This window comes from Quercus lobata, chromosome 11 (assembly GCF_001633185.2).
Source record: "Quercus lobata isolate SW786 chromosome 11, ValleyOak3.0 Primary Assembly, whole genome shotgun sequence".
In the NCBI taxonomy this organism is placed as follows: Eukaryota; Viridiplantae; Streptophyta; class Magnoliopsida; order Fagales; family Fagaceae; genus Quercus; species Quercus lobata.
The window spans coordinates 24,466,641-24,485,869 of NC_044914.1; the positions used below are offsets into that span (position 1 = coordinate 24,466,641).

The 19,229-nt window shown below is 33.6% G+C and overlaps 1 protein-coding gene and 1 pseudogene across 2 annotated transcripts in view; both read left to right on the forward strand.

Moving 5' to 3' along the window:
- The window catches only part of LOC115968137 (MADS-box protein JOINTLESS-like), a 38,461-nt gene extending 22,355 nt beyond the window's left edge, over positions 1-16,106 (forward strand). Inside the window, exons 2-9 of one of the 2 annotated variants that reach the window (XM_031087411.1) lie at positions 5,279-5,318; positions 10,424-10,502; positions 13,840-13,904; positions 13,996-14,095; positions 14,195-14,236; positions 15,052-15,090; positions 15,176-15,303; positions 15,739-16,106. In XM_031087411.1, the coding sequence (XP_030943271.1) occupies positions 5,279-5,318; positions 10,424-10,502; positions 13,840-13,904; positions 13,996-14,095; positions 14,195-14,236; positions 15,052-15,090; positions 15,176-15,303; positions 15,739-15,757 (512 nt within the window). In that variant the 3' untranslated portion in view covers positions 15,758-16,106. The remainder of the gene's footprint in view (positions 1-5,278; positions 5,319-10,423; positions 10,503-13,839; positions 13,905-13,995; positions 14,096-14,194; positions 14,237-15,051; positions 15,091-15,175; positions 15,304-15,738) is intronic. The other variant, XM_031087410.1, reaches the window with a different exon arrangement.
- Positions 1-19,229, forward strand: part of LOC115968133 — a 95,302-nt pseudogene that overhangs the window by 60,127 nt on the left and 15,946 nt on the right.

A 19,229-nucleotide genomic window follows, 5' to 3' on the forward strand; every position in this document is an offset into this window, starting at 1 on the left:
CACCCACTCAATGTTTGAACTTGATAGGAATCTATCTAATTCTTTGGAAAACAAGTGCCACCCAGACCGGTTTGAGCTTGTAGGTACCAAAACCCAACCACGACGAGCTCCACCATAATACACAGCTATCTCCACAAACATACTAGCCTTATTCGACCTTCCTCGAAATTCGAATAACTTATTATTTGCTTTATATCATTTGCACAGGTAATCCTTTCCCGGAACCCAGTCTTGAATATCGACAAAACATGTGAGAACCCATTCCAATCCTTTACGACCCATCCACACGGAACTTTTAATATTCCGACGACATTTGTGAATAGCATAAGAATCAGCCCGCCCGCTGTCAAATGAGAAAGAAAAGGTTTTGGAATCTATGTGGAAAGGACCTTTACTGCCCCCTCTGCCCTGAGGAGAAGGTTTAGGACCTGAGAAATGGGGAGGCACTTTGTTGGGAAGAGGTGTGGGTGATATTTTAGTGGTTGGTCTAGGCCATAACAGTGGTTGTAAAGGCAAGTCTAAAGGTGGTGGGATGTTCAGAGATGAAGAATGAGGAGGACAAGAGGGATGAAAAGGAAAAAGGCCAAAAGAGGATGGGAATGGGAATGGTGATGGGAAGAATCCAGGGAAAGGATGAAGTGGCTGGTTGAAAGGCAAAGATAGAGAGGGGATCAGAGGAAGGAAAGGTGTTGGCTATGTGGTAGGGAGGGAGGGGGGCGGGAAGGGAAGGCTCTCTTTTTGATAAGTGATTGAAGACTACATCCTAAAATACAAAAATGTGGAAGAGAGATTCCAAAGTAATTTGTGTCTTGAAGATTAATATAGATGATAGTGCACTAGAATCAAGTCAAGAATGTGAATCTGAAATAAGTATGCAAGCAATTGAAGATGATATTGGAAGTACAAAAGCCAATGATCATACCTGATATGCAACAATTGGCAAAGAAGAGTTATCTCGGAGAAGCCTTATAATATCCAAATGCTTCAATCCATAAAAAGCCTTCTTTAGAAAAAGCACATGATTAGGATAGTGTGGGTCCACAAATCCTTTGGGTTGAGAAACATAGATTGTTTCCTTGAGAAACCCATTCAAGAAGGCACTCTTGAGATCTATTTGATACAACTTGAACTTAGTGTCTGTTTGGGATATGATGAAAAACCCAGCTTATTTGAGTTTTTAGCTTCTTTTTGGTACTAATTATGGATCCTATTGTACTATTCAGCTAGTTTTTAACTCTTTTTTCTACACATTCAGCAAAAAAATTTTAGTTTTAACTAAATAAGCTGTTCCCAAACGGATCCTTAAGATGATAGGCAAGTGCAAATAGTGTCCTTATGGATTCAATCCTAGCAACCGGGGCAAATGTTTTATCAAAGTCAACTCCTTCAAGTTGTGTATAACCTTAAGCAACAAGTTTGGCCTTGTTCCTAACAACATTCTCTTCTTCATCTGTCTTGTTATGGAAGATCCACTTTGTGTCAATGATGTTGACATCTTCTGGGTGTGGTACAAGTGACCACACATCATTTCTCTCAAACTGGTATAGCTCATCATGCATAGCTTTTACCTAGCTTTCATCTTGTAAAGCTTCCTCAACCTTTGTGTGCTCTATTTGTGATAGGTAGCAAGAGTAAGAGACAAAATTCACAACATATTTGTTATATCTCTTTTTCCTCAAGTTCAACTCATTCATACCACTAACTATTGTATCAGGAATTTTAATCAAGAATGCTCTCTTTCCATAGGAGCCATATATGGTGGAGTCACTCGATTAGGTGTGGCAAATGAGGAAGTGTTGTGAGATGGTTGAGCTACACTCGGTGGAGAGGGTGGAGAGGGATCATCTACCCTTTTATCAGCATCAGATGATTGAATGAGAGAAGACTTGGGCAACTGTTCAAGTTCTTCTTGGGAAATTGGAGTTGAGGTCTCATCAATCACCACATTAACTATCTCCATTACTTTTCTTGTTCTTTTGTTAAAAACCTTGTAAGCCTTACTTGATGAAGAGTAACCAAGAAATATTCCTTCATCACTTCGAGAGTCAAACTTGCCCACATTTTCCCTATCTTTCAAGATGAAGCATGTGCTACCAATGATCCTAAATTACTTCACATTAGGCTGTCTACCTTTCCACAATTCATATAGTATCTTCTTTGTTCCCAGCCTAAAGTAGACTCTATTCACAATATGACATACAGTATTTACAGCTTCTCCGCACAAATTCTTGGCAACATACTTATTGTGAATAATGGCTCTGGCCATCTCCTAAATAATCCTATTTTTCCTTTCAACTACTCCATTTTGTTGAGGAGTGATTGGAGCAAAAAATTCTTGAGCCATTCCTGTCTCATCACAAAATTGTTCCAATTGAGAGTTCTCAACTCTCTTACATGATCACTTTGAAGACAATTTATGATTAGTCCTTTCTCATTTTGTAGTCTTCTACACAAGGTTTCTAATTGGGAAGGAGCTTTAGATTTAAACCGAAGTAGAATTGCCCAAGTAAATCTAGTGAAGTCATCAACCACGATCATAATGTACATTTTTCCTCCTAGAGATTTTGTTCTTGTAGGACCCATTAGATCAATGTGTAAGAGTTCAAGGGGTCTTGTAGTAGCAGTGGTTAATGTAGCAGGATGTTATGCTCTTGATTTTTTTTTTTCAAAGTTGGCAAGGTCCACACACAACGTTATCAACCTTTGTAAGTTTAGGAAGTCCCAAAACTGCTTTTGTCCTTAACACAATGACAAGTTGCTTATACCTTGCATGACCCATTCTTTGATGCCATAAATCTTCATTTGGTATACTAACACTGTTGCACGCAATTTCAACATCTAGAACAAGGCCATAACAATTATCTAAAGTTCTAACTCCACCGATGATTTGTTTACCTAGTCCATCCAGTACTAGACATTTTCCTTTAGAAAATAGGACCATGAAGTCTTGATCACAGATTTGACTTATGCTAAGCAGATTTACTCTTAATCCTTCAACATATAGAACATTATCTATGTCAAGTAGACTTGGTAGAGAGATGATCCATTTTCCTTTCATCAGAGACTTACTTCCATCTCCAAATGTGATATTGCCACCTCTTCTAGGTTCAGATGTCTTAAAAAAAGATTGATCTCCAGTCATGTGTCTAGAGCATCTACTATCAAGATACCATAGACAAGTATTCATCACTTTGAAGGCTGTATGCATCATGAAGCAAACTGCTTGCTTTTCAGGCTATTCCGAAGGTATAGTCTTCATTTATAACTTCTCTTATGTAATTTTAAACGAACCCTATTTTTTCTTCTTATTGCTACAGCGAAAAGGCTCTTTTTGAGACTGTCTAGCTTTCTCTGAAGTTGATAGTTTTCTTTAAATAAGCAATCTTTCAATTGTACCGTTTTCAACAACTCAGCCCAATACAAATCTTTTTCAAATCTCAAATTTGTCAAATACAAATTATAATGATATATCCTGAGAAACTGAAGAAATTCAAGGTTAGAACAACCAGTGACTATAGAGAAAATAGATTTGTTTATGGGAAATGTATCTATGACAACAAGGGTCAACGGATCACACAACAAATATTAAAAACCTAATTAAAGTGTGCCTACTCTGATGCCACTTGTTGGGTTATAGATTGACCTAGTTAATTAATTCAATTATCCAAGTTGATTAATTAAGTCTAATTACATGCAAAATCATAGAGGCATGAACAAATCACCAAATAATCCAAAGTACAACGGAAAATAAATTGACACGGTGATTTGTTAACTAATGGGGAAAACCTCTAATAAGGCAAAAACCCTACTAGGTGATTTTCAGATCACCACTCCTAAGAATTACTAATCAAAATCAAGATATTACAAGTACAAGGAATCTTACCTCAAACTTGGCCTATCCCAAAGTGCCAACTTATAGTTGAATTTTTATGCCAATTTTTAATTGGTCTTGATTTTGTAGAGACTTCTTTCCTTTGCATGGATCCCAATACGTGACTAATTTCCAGTAACTTGAAGCTTGCTTATGGATGCAAAGTTCTTCAATACACTTGTAGAGAAGGAAGCACTTGGTCATGCATAAGAACGCAATAGCTTCACAATAAGTGTATAGATTCTCTAATTGAGTCTCTATGTATTATGATGACTTTAAAATAGACCTTTTATATCCCCTAGAAGTTTAGTGAATGAAACCCTAGAAGTCCAAGTCATCATGGGCCGAAAAACAGATCTGAAAATTCTAGTTCTGCAAAACTCAATAGATCGAGAGGAGAGGTATCAAGGTTCTTCATTAATTCTTGATAGAAGCCTTGTGTCGAGCTTGTGTCAAGGTTCGCTATTTTCAGCTTTTCTCACTTGTTTTGTTGTGCAATCTTCATGTCTTCAATAAAACAACTTGTTGTAACTAAGAGACATACTTCATGATATTCTATAGTCCACTTAGAACTACCCAAATACAAGTAAAGTACGTTTTTTCGAAGGATATGTCAACACATGAAAAATATGACCCTAACAAATAGCATTAGATATGCCTAAACATCATACTTGAAAGGATGACCTAATGAAAGTATCGCTATTTTTTTAATTTCATTTGAATTTTATTTAGGCTCTAATTATTATTTTTAATAGTCTTTTAGGGTTTAATGATAAAATTAAATTATTATATTTTGCTTGAAATCAAAATAAAGTTTTGGTGCCACATAAATTTCAAGTCATCTTATATGAAACCATACAGGGGTGCTCCGTTATTTTATAAATTGGCATGATATAAGGGTGTTCCATCACGCTCTAATGTGTGCGTTACCTGTCATGTAATGTACAACATTAGGTAGTTAGAAACTTTGGTTTAACTTGTTAGTATTGTTCACTCAAATTTGGGGAAATAGAATAAACTTTAAACTCCATTTTAGAATTTCCATTGCTTAATACCCATAAAGAAGGGAAAAAAAAAACTCATTTGGAAAATAGCGAGCAATGTGTGAAGAGATCAATAGATTTTGATTTTAGGGGAAAAGGAAGGGAATATAAAAAATTATATGTTATAGAAAATTATAAAATTTGGTTCACAATCTTAAAGTTTTCCCTTCATTCATTAAATCTTGTGAAAAATTTGGATATTTATTTGATTGTTTACTGAAAAAATAGTTTTGGGTATTGATTGTTCATACAGAGAAATTTTATCAATGATGCAATTTATTTGGTAAACAATGAGCAGGAAGGACTTTGTTTATCCTGTGTTGTTAGGTTTTTTCGGATAAGTTATCTACAAAAAATTTCTTAGGTAGAAGGTTTGCTGCAAAGAGATACAAGAAAAGCCACAGGCCAAGTTTCAATTCAAACTATTACTTTCTTTTAATTTCATACATGACCTAGGACTTAAACAGGATTTACTTGGAACAACTCGCCATGCGTAAGAAATAACTTACATTTCAAGACAAAATATACAAAGTAAAGGTATGACCAAATATTTAAAAAACAGCTAACAAGACCTATTCACTAGACTTTACATAGTTTGTACATATTTTTGCTAAAACATTGAAGTACTTTGAAAGGACTATCAACTCTAGGCAAAAGTTAGCAAGATATCCAACTAGAAAGAATTCTTCTAAAGATTAATCCACACCAAATCACCTTCCTTTCTTCTAAAGATGATACCACACCAAATCACCTTCCTTACAAGTAGCTGGTTTTCTATGTTTGTTGGCTTACTATTTTGGTACTTTTAAATTTGTTTGAGAAATCAGTCTTGAACATTTTCATGCAACTTCTTTATATATTTTTCTCTGTCCTCAATGTCTCCACTAAAATTATGAGCAGCAATTTTAAATACTTAACTCTTTCCTCATTATCTCCACTAAAATGATTAGTAGTAGGCAGTAATTCCATGTCAAAAGCATTAATAGGATTTTTGTTTTGAAGGGTAATATGATTTTGACTATACACAACTTTAAATGGACTATAATTGGTAGTTTGGTTAGCAAACCGATTGTATGCAAATTATACTTGAGTTAGAAGGATAACTCTAAGAAAATCACTTAAACTTTAATTAGCAACCTATGCTTGTCCAATTTGAGGATGACAAGTTGAACTATGTTGAAGGTTAGTTGCAAACATCAACTAAAGGCTGTGCCCAAAATGGATTTTGAACTTCAGTATTTTGATCTAATGTCATAGTCTTTAAAATACAATGAAGTTTTGCCATCTCTCAAAGGTAAAAATCTGTCACATGATAAGCATCTAGACTCTTGCTATAATCCTTTTTGTCTTTGGAAAACTCACAACAAAACTCACAAAGACATCTTCCCAGAGTGCCTTAGGAATTGGAAATGACATGTACATCCCAGTATTTTGGCAATTGCTCTTGGCAACGTGACAAGTTTGAAAATTTTGGGAAAGAGAAAATAGGAGCTTTAGTCACCTTCTTTTCAATGAGTTCCAACTCTTTTCAATTTCAAATGTCCATGCCTGAACCTTTGTTTAATCCCCAATAAAATGATGCCATTTTTCTGTGTCACCTTTTATATTTTTTATGTTATTGCGAGCTTGTCAAGAATAGCCTTTTCCTCCTTGGTTGGATAGTGTGGTTAAATGTCTCTCTCCCTCAAGGTTAAACCCTTCATAAGCTAACCATGCCAAACGCTTCCTCAAAAAATGCAATTTGAGACTTCTAAAAGAAAGTTCTAAGATATGGATGAAACATGTATTTATAAGGAGAGTAAATTAACCAAATTCTTGGAAATGAGGCTGCACAAGCAGTGGACTAGTCAGGATCTCATAGAAAATATATTATCACGAGCTTGGTATGCCTGCTTGAAATCTCAATGGGGTACCGTATCTGTGTATGTTCAAAACATGACCTAATTAAGTAGGACATCGTAGGGAAAGATATAGAGTACTCTAGTTTACCCTTTTGAGATACTGTACCTTAAATGAACTGAAATTACCAGTCAAAGCGATACAAAACTACAAACTAGCAAATTGGAGATAATACCCAAGTACACATCATATTTTGTCAAGAACATAAAAGGTGACACAGAATTCTACCATTCTAACAAGCATCACAAGTAGGAAAATGGTAACATCAAGGGAGGACAAAAGTGTTCTCTTTTATTTAAAAAAGAAAAGAAAAGAATTACATGTTCCTAAACATTAGAAACTTTACCATCTAACCAAGGCTAGTCACACAATTCTTAATCAAGGACTACAGACAGACAGGTCAACTACTTCAGTTTCAATTGAAGATAATTCCATGACTCGAGAATTCTTATTGATGATAATAATATGGTCTTTCCCATCATAATTGTGCTCTTTACAGTGTGTTTGTGGGACTTATCAACTTATTTTTTATTGTGGTTGTTAAGCATTGCAATCAACCAAATAAAGCATTTTCAAAAGCAATTTCAATGTAGTTAATGATAAAATTTTCAGCAACATTAATTTAAATAACAATAAGCGCATATCTAGATGTCTAGGATTTTGTAGGGCTTCACAATGAACTGTCATGGAAAACTAATATCACGAGATTTGTGAAGTCTTACTTTGAATTATAGAGAATCTTTTCGATCTTGAATATTTCCAAAACTAAAACAAATAGTATCAACTCTATCATATTTAACCTGCAAGCAGTGATTATTTAACATTTTAATGCAATAGCTAGAACCAAATCCAAAATTCTAAGTCATGTTATTTGATATATGCAAAATTAGAAATTTACTAAATAAGTAAGAAATTAATGTGATGTAGAATACAGTAGAAAAATAAGGATAAAAAAAGAATAAAAGCATAAATAGGACAAACACTAAGCTTTACCACCTAGAATCTGCCTGTAAGCCTTAGGCATTACCACCTAAGGGTGTTTGGCATTGCCACCAAACAAAAAGAAAGCCATCATTCTCAAATCATCAAATTAATCTTGTTCAAATTGTATTGCCTTTCATGACTACAAAAAACACTAGTTTAATAGGGTTTAGGGATTACACCAATATAGAAAATGCTTAATCAAATCCCTTAAAACTCTCAACATTAAAACAAAATTCAAAATTTAAATTAAAAAAAAAAAATCATTTTGACATTAAAAAAATAAAATTGTAGATGGTTTTAATGCTCCATGCATCATACTCCCTGGTTAGAGAAAACTCGACCTTGAATTTTGAAGTAGAGAAGGATCAGATCTCTAGCAGGTAGTACTTGCCTTAATATAGGAACCACCTCTAGGAGCACGTAGAATAGCAAAGTTTTGCATTCCATCACATCATGAAACTCTTTGGAAATGAAAAAGTCAATGTTTAAAATCAACACAATCTGATTTTGAACCACCATAGTATCCACTTTCTCCAGTTCATCAAGCTGTTTATCTTCATGCACCATAGAGGGCTGATTATAGCACATTCAGTAAATCTACTATCACATCATTTGCACCTTCAAAATTTTTGCTCTCTTGTTGAACTTTCACCTCATCAAGCATTGACTCACCAAGAAGTTGAATTAGGTCTACTACACATGGTTGATGATGTACTAATTGGATAGTTGTTGGCACATGCATCTCCTTTGCATAACCAATTTTTGGTGCCACAACTCTCTGATGTGTGAAGCTTTACCCTCAAGCTTGTGGTGTAGTTTTTGAGTGGATGCCATTATTTTGTCTTATCAGGCATTAATCTTTTTTTTTTTTTTTTTAAAAAAAAAAGAAAGACTTAGACTAAAAACACACACAGAGGGGAGTGGGAACCAAGGTTTAATATCACACAACTTACAACATACAAAAGCCGGTAACTCTTGAATCCTGTGTGAAGGCTTTAAACCTGTATAGGGACACACAACTAGGCGATGTGGGATAACCCACTTCTTTTTTCTTTTTTGGAATAGGCATTAATCCTAGTGATTACTTGCTCCCCCAATTTTTATGAAATAGGTGAAACATTTTTATTTTCCATTTTTACACTAGTTAAAAGTGGACTAAGAAGATCCAAGGAAATTTCTTTATTTTCATATATGACCAGAGACAATTGTTTCCATGGTCGAAACTACAACAGATGAATAGTTGGACCTAATTATTTTTTAGAAAATTTGAAACTTCTCAACAACCAATGCATCACACTCAATGTCCAGCATCACCAAGCATGACCTGACCTTTGCAGCAGTATCAAGAATTGAAACCTCTGTACAACAGCAATTGGACACATGAGGAAAATTTTCAAATGCTGTTAGAATTAGCTAAAATATTTCCTTCATTTGCTCATCATCATATGGGGTATCTGGTGCTATTATCCTTGTAATCTCAATAATGCAAGATGCAACTGAAACCTTCACATCCATTTCAGCATGTCTCAAAAGTTCATTAGTGACCAATGCCTTCATTGAGGGTAAGAGTGCATCTTGCATTGATTTGGATGGTGCTTGATCCACATTTGCTAACAAATTTATAACTTTATCAATAAAAGGGAGGAGGTCATCAATGGAGGAATGAGGGTTAAGGAGGCTTTTCCCATCCTCCTTAAGATTGATGCTCCTCAAAATCTCTATCAAAGGAAGTCATTTTTAGCTCAAAAGAGACACAAAATACAAAGAAACTTTACTTGCTGCTAAAAGCCAAACAACACTAGATGTGCATGGATTGGCTTCTGGGTTTAATGGGCTAATCTCACGTCTTCTTTTGGAAATTGGGCTAATGGGTGGACGTTTTTTTTAGACTAATTTGGATTGGGTGGAGCGTATTGAATGTCCTGATACCAAGTTTATAACAATTTAATGTGGAATGTAATAGGAAAATAAGGATAAAAGAAGAATAAAAGGATAAACAGGAAAAACCCGAGGCTTCACCTCCTAGAATCTGCATGCAAACCCTAGGCATCACAAACTAAGGGTATTTGGCATCACTACCAAACAAAGTGAAAGTCATCATTCTTAAATCATCGAATTATTCTTATTCAAATTGTATTGCAATTCACCATTACAAGCACTAGTTTAATATCGTTTAGGGATAATACCAATCCCAAATTTAAAATTTAAATTCAGAAACAAAATAATTTTTACATTCAAAAATAAAATCTTGGGTAATTTTAATTGCTCCCTGCATCATAATGTATCCCTTGAGTCAATCAATATAAATAGTTTGGGGCGTTCATCATATAGATGTTCACCTTTTATAGTTTGACCAAATTAGAAGTTTGTACATTGCTTGTGTCAATCAATATAAATATCATCTGTGGTTCACATTTTAATTGGGAACACAATTGGTCTGTAGACAATGGTAGATATGCCAACACTAGATAAATAATTAATTCTTCAGTCACTAGCTCAAATTTCTTTTCCTTAGATATGAGTTAGAAATACATATTAGTAGTTTATAAATTCATTCGTACTTTCGTTTTATTAAAATGAGAGATAGATTAAAGAATTGAATGTGCTATCCTTTTGTTGTATGAAGCATGCAGCAGGTAATTGAAAGGCACAATCTACATCCAGATAATCTTGGCAAAATGGACCAACTCTCTCTTGAGCTACAGGTATGATGTTTTAAAGTTTTTTAGTTGGTGAATAAGTGACATAGTTGGAAAGTCATAAGTCAAAGATTACATATACTTTATGTGATGCCCCAATTTAATTGATTGTGTGATGTGTATGGGTGTGTGATGAGTCCCACATCGGGTATTTACTAGGTTGAACTGGGCTTTATTAACAATTGTAAGGAGCCTCAATTGTGACTAGTCCTTTTGAGGTATAGCGCAGATGTGGCTAGCGCAAATGTGGCTAGCGTTTTGGGTCATTACATATGGTATCAGAGCCGGCCCGGTAATCCCATGTGGGCTCGGAGACATTACCACACAAAATGGGCCCTAACAAGGATGTTAGGGATTTAAGTGGGGAGATTGTGATGCCCAAATTTAATTGATTGTGTGATGTGTATGGGTGTGATGAGTCCCATATCGGGTATTTACTGGGTTAAACTGGGTTTTATTAACAACTGCAAAGAGCCTCAATTGTGACTAGTCCTTTTGAGGTATAGCGCAAATGTGGCTAGTGCTTTTCCTTGAGTCGTTACACTTTAAGATAATAACTCTTGAATCCATAAAAAGTCCCTTTAAATCACGAGGAGGAATTTGAAGTTCACCAGAATGAATGGAGAAAAAACTTTTTGAAATTTTTATTAATAAAATTCTAAATTACCTTGGAGGCTACCATGCATATAAATAGGAAAATAAATCATAGGGAGGCTAGTAGACCCTAAAACACCCAAATTTGTGTCAAGCAGAAAATGAGGCTAGAAATATGAAAAATTGCCAAAATTATAAAATCAAATCCTACATACCCTAAAAACTTTCCAAAACAAATGGGATGTTATTCTGAATTCTTAATTGAAAGTTTTTAACCCAAAAAAAAAAAAAAAACCAACTAGCCATAAATAGCAAAAATGACTAAATGAATGCCTAAATGGATGAATTTTTTTGAAAAGTGGCATAGGTCATGGCCATAACTTAAAATTACCATACAACTACAACAAAGTCTTAGTCCCAAAAATTTTTAGGTTCAATTATGGATTCTTAACAGTTTAGTCAACCACATGTATTTTCCCTTCATTCTATTCTGTCCGAATCCATAGTCTTTGTTACTTCCTTTCTTAATAAGTATACTTCTATTAATGTGTTTTTTTTGTCTTCCTCTACCTTTTCTTCATTACCTTAACTTGAATCAACTTGTTCTTTCTTACAGGTGCATGAATTGCTCTCCTCTAAATATGATCACCCCTAACTTTAAGCAAATATCCTTATTTTTAATTTTATCTTTACGTGTATTTTCTTCTATACATATTAAAATTCTATCATAATCGTAATGAAACGTGACATGATTACTTCTTAATCTGATATCCCATGAAATTTTCATGAAAATTTTGAAACTTACATTTTATTGAAAATTGTACCACCATAAGAAAAGCTAAGTATATTTTTTTGGAACACTTAGAGCATTAGCATCTGGGGATGCATACAAGTCTCTATTTTACATCCTCAAACACCACTTTATCTGTTTTACCAACCCATTTAACAACTCACCCAACATCTCAGTTCTTATTTTTACATACAACCCAATAAAATAATATAAACTACAAAACAAATACTATAAAAAACTATTGATTTGTCTCCCATCTCTTCATCTTTGTCTCTCTCTTCAACAACCAAACTCATTGAAACACTAGCACCACTGAACCAACCACCAAGAAACACCAAACCAACCAAACAACAACAACAACAAAACACCATCACCTCTGAAACACTATTGAAACACCAAACCAAACCCCCAAAGCCACCATTGGAACACCAAACTAAAATCCTAACCCAGCCAAATCCGAACCCACAGAACAAATCACAACCAAAATACCCATCACTTGCAACCAATCTCAAATACCCACCGCCACCACAGCCTTACCTGCAACCAATTCAACCTAAGCCTCAACCAATTCCAGCCTTATCCACCGAAGCCTTAGCCATTGAAACCTCTAATCAACCACCCAAGCCCCAATCTGATCTCCCCAGCTCCACGGCTCCACCACTCTCCACATCGACCACCACCGGAATTGAAACCTAAATGATCGAAGAGGGAGAGACAAAATTGAAACCCAGACCAAATCTCCAACATGACCTATACCCAAGAACAAAATGCATACCCAAGAACAAACGACCGAAACAAAACATGATCCATACCCAGGAACAAAACCCACGGCTCAAACCCGATCTCCACCGTGACCCATACTCAAGAACAAAACGCATACCCAAGAACAAATGACCAGAACTGAAACTCAAACACAATTCAACCCAACCAAAAACAGCCGAGAAAGAGATAGAGGAGAGAGGAAAAAAAATCAAATATAGAGAAAAGAGGGAGAGATAGAGAAAGAGATAGATAGAGAGAGGAGTGGAGATAGACAAAAAAGAGGGAGAGTCAGAGGAGAGAAGAGAGGGAGAGAGAGAATAAAATATTATATTTTTAAGTTTACGACTGTGAACAGTGGGTTGTATATGTAGAAACTTACTGTTCACAGATGGTATTATTTTTTACATATACCAACCTGGATGGAGCATGTTTTTAGTGGTTTTGGTTGTAAAATAGCAATTGGGGTGTGTTTACACCCCAAATGCTAGTGCTTTTAGAGGACTACTTGTAGCACTCTCAAAATGATGACCCTAACATTTCGACCAACCCTAAAAATTACTTATAGAAGGCAGGATTGGAACTGCTTACATGAACGGCAGTCCTTTATGTTAGCTTGAGAAAAGTACCTACCCTACACCATGTTGAGAAAGGAAATTGAAGAGAAGACACATGAACTGGGGTATTATAACTACTTTGCTATCAACTTGTTACAGTAAAGACATGCACATAGCCACATACCATAAATACCAAAAATGATTAAATAATTTCCTAAACAAAGGAATTTACCGTAAAAGTAGTGTAGATCTGGTCATAACTTAAAATTACCATAAATAGCAAATATGATTTAAACCTCTCAAGTTTCTTCCAATGTTTTCATCTTAACGTTAATGTAGGTGATTTTATCATTGTCATAAGGAAACATGACTCTGAATCTTTCTCATGAAATTTTCATGAATACTTTGAAAATTACATTTGATTGAAAATCCTACCACCATAAGAAATGCTATGTTTTTTGGAACTACTTAGAAGACTACTTGTAGCACTCCCAGAATGATGACCCTAAAATTTAGGTCTGCCCTAAAAATTTCTTATTTAAGGTACGAAATGCTTACAAATTTTAGAACCATTGTTATATTAAAAGTGCTCTGTACAAATCACATTACAAAAATCTTCATGAACGGCAATTAATTATGTTAGCTTGAGAACGGTGCCTCCTACACCATGTTGAGCAAGGAAATTGAGGACAAGACACATGAACTGAGGTATTATAATTAGGTCACTATCATCTTGTTACTTTAAAGACATGTATATACCACAAGAAAATTAATGTTGAGAAATGTTTACACCTAACAGGAAGATGAAGGGAGAAGAGCTTCATGGAATGGATATAGAAGAATTACAGAAACTAGAGAAAGTGCTTGAAGTAGGCCTGAGCCGTGTTACAGAAACAAAGGCACATCTCTCTTTTTTATCTCTGTTTGCCGGCATTATAATGGAGTGTTGAAATTTATGTACTCTCTCTAAATATAAAAAAAACTCTTTTGTCTTTCAGGATGAAAGATTTCTGGAAGAGATCACTGCACTTCAGCAAAAGGTCATATTCCAAACTTTAAATCCTTGCAAGACATTTCATACAATTGTTATAATGTTTGCAAGACAGTTCCAGAACAGATCAGTGCCCTTAAGCATAAGGTCATATGGTTTCAATGAAAAGCATCTTCATACTTTAGTGATGATCCGCTCCATAATGATATCATGGTAAAATATTGAAATATTAGGTGGCAAGAAGAAACTAAGAGAAGTTGAAAGAACACAAGGAATTAAGGTGGTTTTGTCTTAGAGGTCTACGTTAACAGCAGAAAGTCTTAAACAAATCTTTATTATTGAATTATGTGAATAATAGTGTAATTATTTAAGGGAATATGTAGTAGACTAACTCTGTGTTAACCCTAGGATTACAGTAATATAGTTAGGACTGTACAATTAGGACTACTATAATGTAATAAGCTTAAACTCTAAATCCATATCTTTAGCAAATGTCAGAAAATAACTGTAAAACTTTGTCATAATGTTAATGCAAGTTGGTGCAAATTAATAAAAATCGTGGTCTTTTTGTGCACTAGCTAGCTCAATGGGTAGAGAAAGGAGTTCACATGGCTAACAAGAAGTAACAAGTAACAATCACCATTGAACCTTTTGTTGAAACCATTGTCAACATAAATTCAGAACTGAATGTTGTATTGTTTATCCTATCACCTGTCCTAAATCAATTTTGTCCCCCCAAAAAAACGTATCGATTTCTTACATAAGAAGTTAGGTAAATATGCCACAGTAATTAAATTATATTTTGTATTTAAGGCTAAGAAGTCTTAGTAGTGGCTCTCTGCTCATCTTATTCTTTTAATGCAGGGAGCCCAACTAATGGAAGAAAACCAACGATTAAAACAGGTAATAGGTCTTTTTTTTAAGAAAAAAAATCTTCCTCCTCTGTCCTCTCTTCCTATCTCAATTATAAAAAATGTCTCTTCCACAGATGGAGAATCTGTTTAGCACTCAAACGCATGTACTTGAACAAGGTCAGTCATCTGAGTCAATTACCAATATTTGCAGCTCATTTGATCCTCAAGACAATGAAAGTTCAGACATATCTCTCAAGTTGGGGTAAGTTTGTGAAATTCTTAAATTTTTATAGTTTTCTGGATGAAGTATGAAGTAATATTCAGGATTCAATCAAATGAAATTTGCATCAAACCTCAATATTTAGGGGCCATATAGCATATAGTTGTAGTTTCGATAGAGGAACTTGACCAAGCAGATAAATTTGTCCTTAGGTTTAGTTATTTCTCTGGATTTAGCATTACAATATGTACTATATTCTAATTTACAGTTCTATATGGGCTTATCTGGTATTGAAGGATAAATTTGTTGGTGAAATTAATGATTGCAACCACAGGTTGATGTCACTTTCAACTCATCAATAAGCGATGTTTCTGTTTGTGTAGCAACTTAACTATCATCATTGACTGCATGCCTAGGAATGCATGCTGCTACTATAGAGAAACTCTTTACCTTTGTGCATCTTTCTATGTCTTGCAGGATACCTTTTCCTAAATGAATTTGAAGTATAGTGAAGATCAAGAAGCATACATGGATTCTCTTTTCTCAAATACAAAAGAAAAAAGGCCATGGCTAAGTAAATACAAATCCTAGCTTAGAGTTGTAATTAATTTTTTGTAAGACCAACTTGTTTCCTCCCGCTGATTCTAAGAGTCTGCATGTGTATATGGTAAATTTTGGATGCTTAATCATTTTTATGGATGAATCAAAGGTCAATTTGTTACAATGGAAAATGAAGTAGAGGGTGTTGGAAAAGGTCGAGTGTAGGTTTGAGACTGATGGCAAGTCATACTATTGATAAATTGATTCACAATTCTGCAATAGGTTTTGTTTATCTTTGCGTGATTGCCAGTATTACATATTTGCTGCAACATTTCTTTATCAAGAATGGTGCTTTTGAGTACACTTGTTTTAAGCCTTAAAGGTCTAAAAATGTTTTCAAGTCAATCTTGCTTGCAATAAGACTTCTATGAGCTTCCTTTGATTTTGCAATCCAGATTCTTGCATCAACTTGAGAAAAGTGATATCATAATTCATAATATTAATTTGCTCCCATTGTTTTCTTTTTTCTTTTTTTCTTTTTTTTTTTTGTTTTTTTTATTTTGAATTTTGAATTTTTCTAGGTTGGATTGTTCTATTTCCTAGTCTTCCTTGGCAACTCAAGATTAGCACTTCCCAGGTTTCATCCATATTTAACTAGATCTTGTCTTGGCTCTCTCTCTCTCTCTCTCTCTCTCTCTATATATATATATATAAATATAATAAAGCAAGATATTAAATTATATGTTTTTTGTTGTTGTCAAAATTGCATCATATGAATATAAATTTGGTATTCACCGCTCACCATGAAGCAAAATCATCAAAAAACTTTTAAAATCTTAGGGCTAGTTAAGATGAATATATCAGATGTCATTCCTTTCTTTTCTTTTCTTTTTAGGTTTTTTTTATTTTTTTTATCGTTTTGTTTTTTATTTTTTTTGCAAATTTTATCGTTTTGTTTTGGGGGTGCTAGAACTCTTCTAGTAATTGATTATTTCCTAGATGTGTGTATGACTCTTCATGCGAGCAACTGATTAATCAATTGTAAATGATTCTTTTTAGTCCCTTTTTCTCACTTTACTAAAAATAGCAACCAATAGCATACTCAATAATTTTCATGTGTTTCTACTTTCTTTTTCACATGTTTCTACTTTTTGGAGAAGTGATATTTATTTTTAGTGTTTTAATGCTGGTAAGTTTACAACTGTAAATCTCACCAAACATATTTATTTTTTGGTATAACAAGAAAACATGAACATATTTAACATCAAATTAGTTTTTTTTTTTTTTTTTTTTTTTTTTGATAATCTTAACATCAAATTAGTTGAGTGGGACCTCTTAAAACTAAAGGTCAACAAATTTTCTACTTCTTTTTCACGTGTTTCTACTTTTTGGAGAAGTGATATTTATTTTTAGTGTTTTAATGCTAGTAAGTTTACAATTGTAAATCTCACCAAACATTTGTTTTTTTTTTTGGTATAACAAGAAAACATGAACGTATTTAACATCAAATTAGTTTTTTTTTTTTTTTGATAATTGTAACATCAAATTAGTTGAGTGGGACCTCTTTAAAACTAAAGGTCAACAATTTTAGAAACTTGATCAAGACCAGACTTGAATAAAATAAAAATTTTCCCAATATCCAATATTGGACTTTAAGCTAAATTAATCAAAGTAGGTATTAAACTTAAAAGACTTTTATAAAATCATCAGGACTCTCAGCAAAATTAATCAAAGTAGGTATCGAACTTAAAAGATTTTTATAGAAATTGTACTCTTGAGTAGAACAAGTGAAAAGAGTGTTGGGCCAATTTATCCCACGTATAAGGACAACATATGTGGAGTATGTCACTTTGTACCATTTTTGTGTCTGAAAAAGTACCTGGACCATTTTGTGGTCCATTTTTATTTAAGTCATGGGCCCGCTTCTTCAAAAGATAAGAAAAGTCACGGCCTCAAAAATCTCTTCTCTTGTTGAAAAAGTTTAGATGTTGACCTCTTCATTTGTCTTTTACTGGAACTAAATCTAATATTTTACTAATTTGATTCCAATTTATTTATTACACCCGTTTTAACATTTTCGTTATTTTTTCACATTTGGAAAATGTATCATTTTACTCTCTTGGTCCGGGTTTTCTCCATTATATTATATTATATATAATGAAGAAAATAAATTGACACCTTCCAAAACATAGGGTTACAAAGTAAATTCTACCGAACAGAAATAAAGTAGAGCTTTCTCTTTTTCTATTTCTCCCTTTGTAAGTTTTAGATGATATAAATGAAATTTCCATTTTAATATATTTAGTAGTTTGTTGGTTTTCTTTTTACATTTTTTGGGCTTAAAACTTAAGTAATTTTTTTTAACATATCAAAGGATATTATCAAACATTTAAATCTCCTCATTTTTACAAGATGTGCCATTAAATTATAAAATCTTTTGCCTAGAGTATTGTAGCTCAATTGACAAATACTCTTCTTCCAACTATCGAATTATATAAATAAAAATAAAATGATAAAACCATTTGTCTAAACCTATTATGGTCCAATAATTAGCATCAACACATTAAAAAAAAAAATGGAACAATACATTTTAAGTTTTCATTAGTAATGATTCAAGGATATTAACAAAAGAGTGAGCAAATGTCATTTTAACCCAATCACATTTATTAGGGCCTTAAAATCCCTTAATTTTGCCTAATTGCCCTTTTTAAAGGATAATTACAACAATAATTGAGAAATCATTAATATTTGATAATCGAATTAATCAAGTGCATGCAACCTTGCAATTATTTATAGTTCAATTGAATAGGATTATGACATGTCCCTGATTTTAAATTGAATACTCATGGTACCAATTAAAATCAATTGTTAATAATCACGCGTGATCAAACTCAACTTTGTGGATATATCTTAGTTGTTAAAACTTGATTTCATGATATCTCTTAATCTAATGGTTTCGATCGGAGCCTGTTACCCATAGTTTTGATTATTAAGATTTTAAGATTTGTTTTAAATGAAGTAAATGAAATTACAGTGAAAAGTTACGATTACCTTCAGGATGTAAAATTACCCTTTTGTCTCCAGATGAGGTTAAATACAGGTTGTAAAATTAGGTGTCTACAAAAGTGTAAGAACAAAACCATTTTTTTTTTCATTATTACTTGAGATAATTTCTAGCATAAACATGTTCATTAGAGCATTCATAGCAGTGGAGCTAAAAATTTAACTTTTTAGCTCCACCAAAAGTTACTTTATTTATTTTACCTACATATATGCTGTAACAGTGAATCTATTTTAACTTTCAACACAATAAAATAATATAAACATCTCAATAAAATAATATATCAACTACAATAAACAACCATCACAACCACACACATAACCACAGTCGCCGCCGCCACCACCACCACAACAAAGAAAAAAAAAAA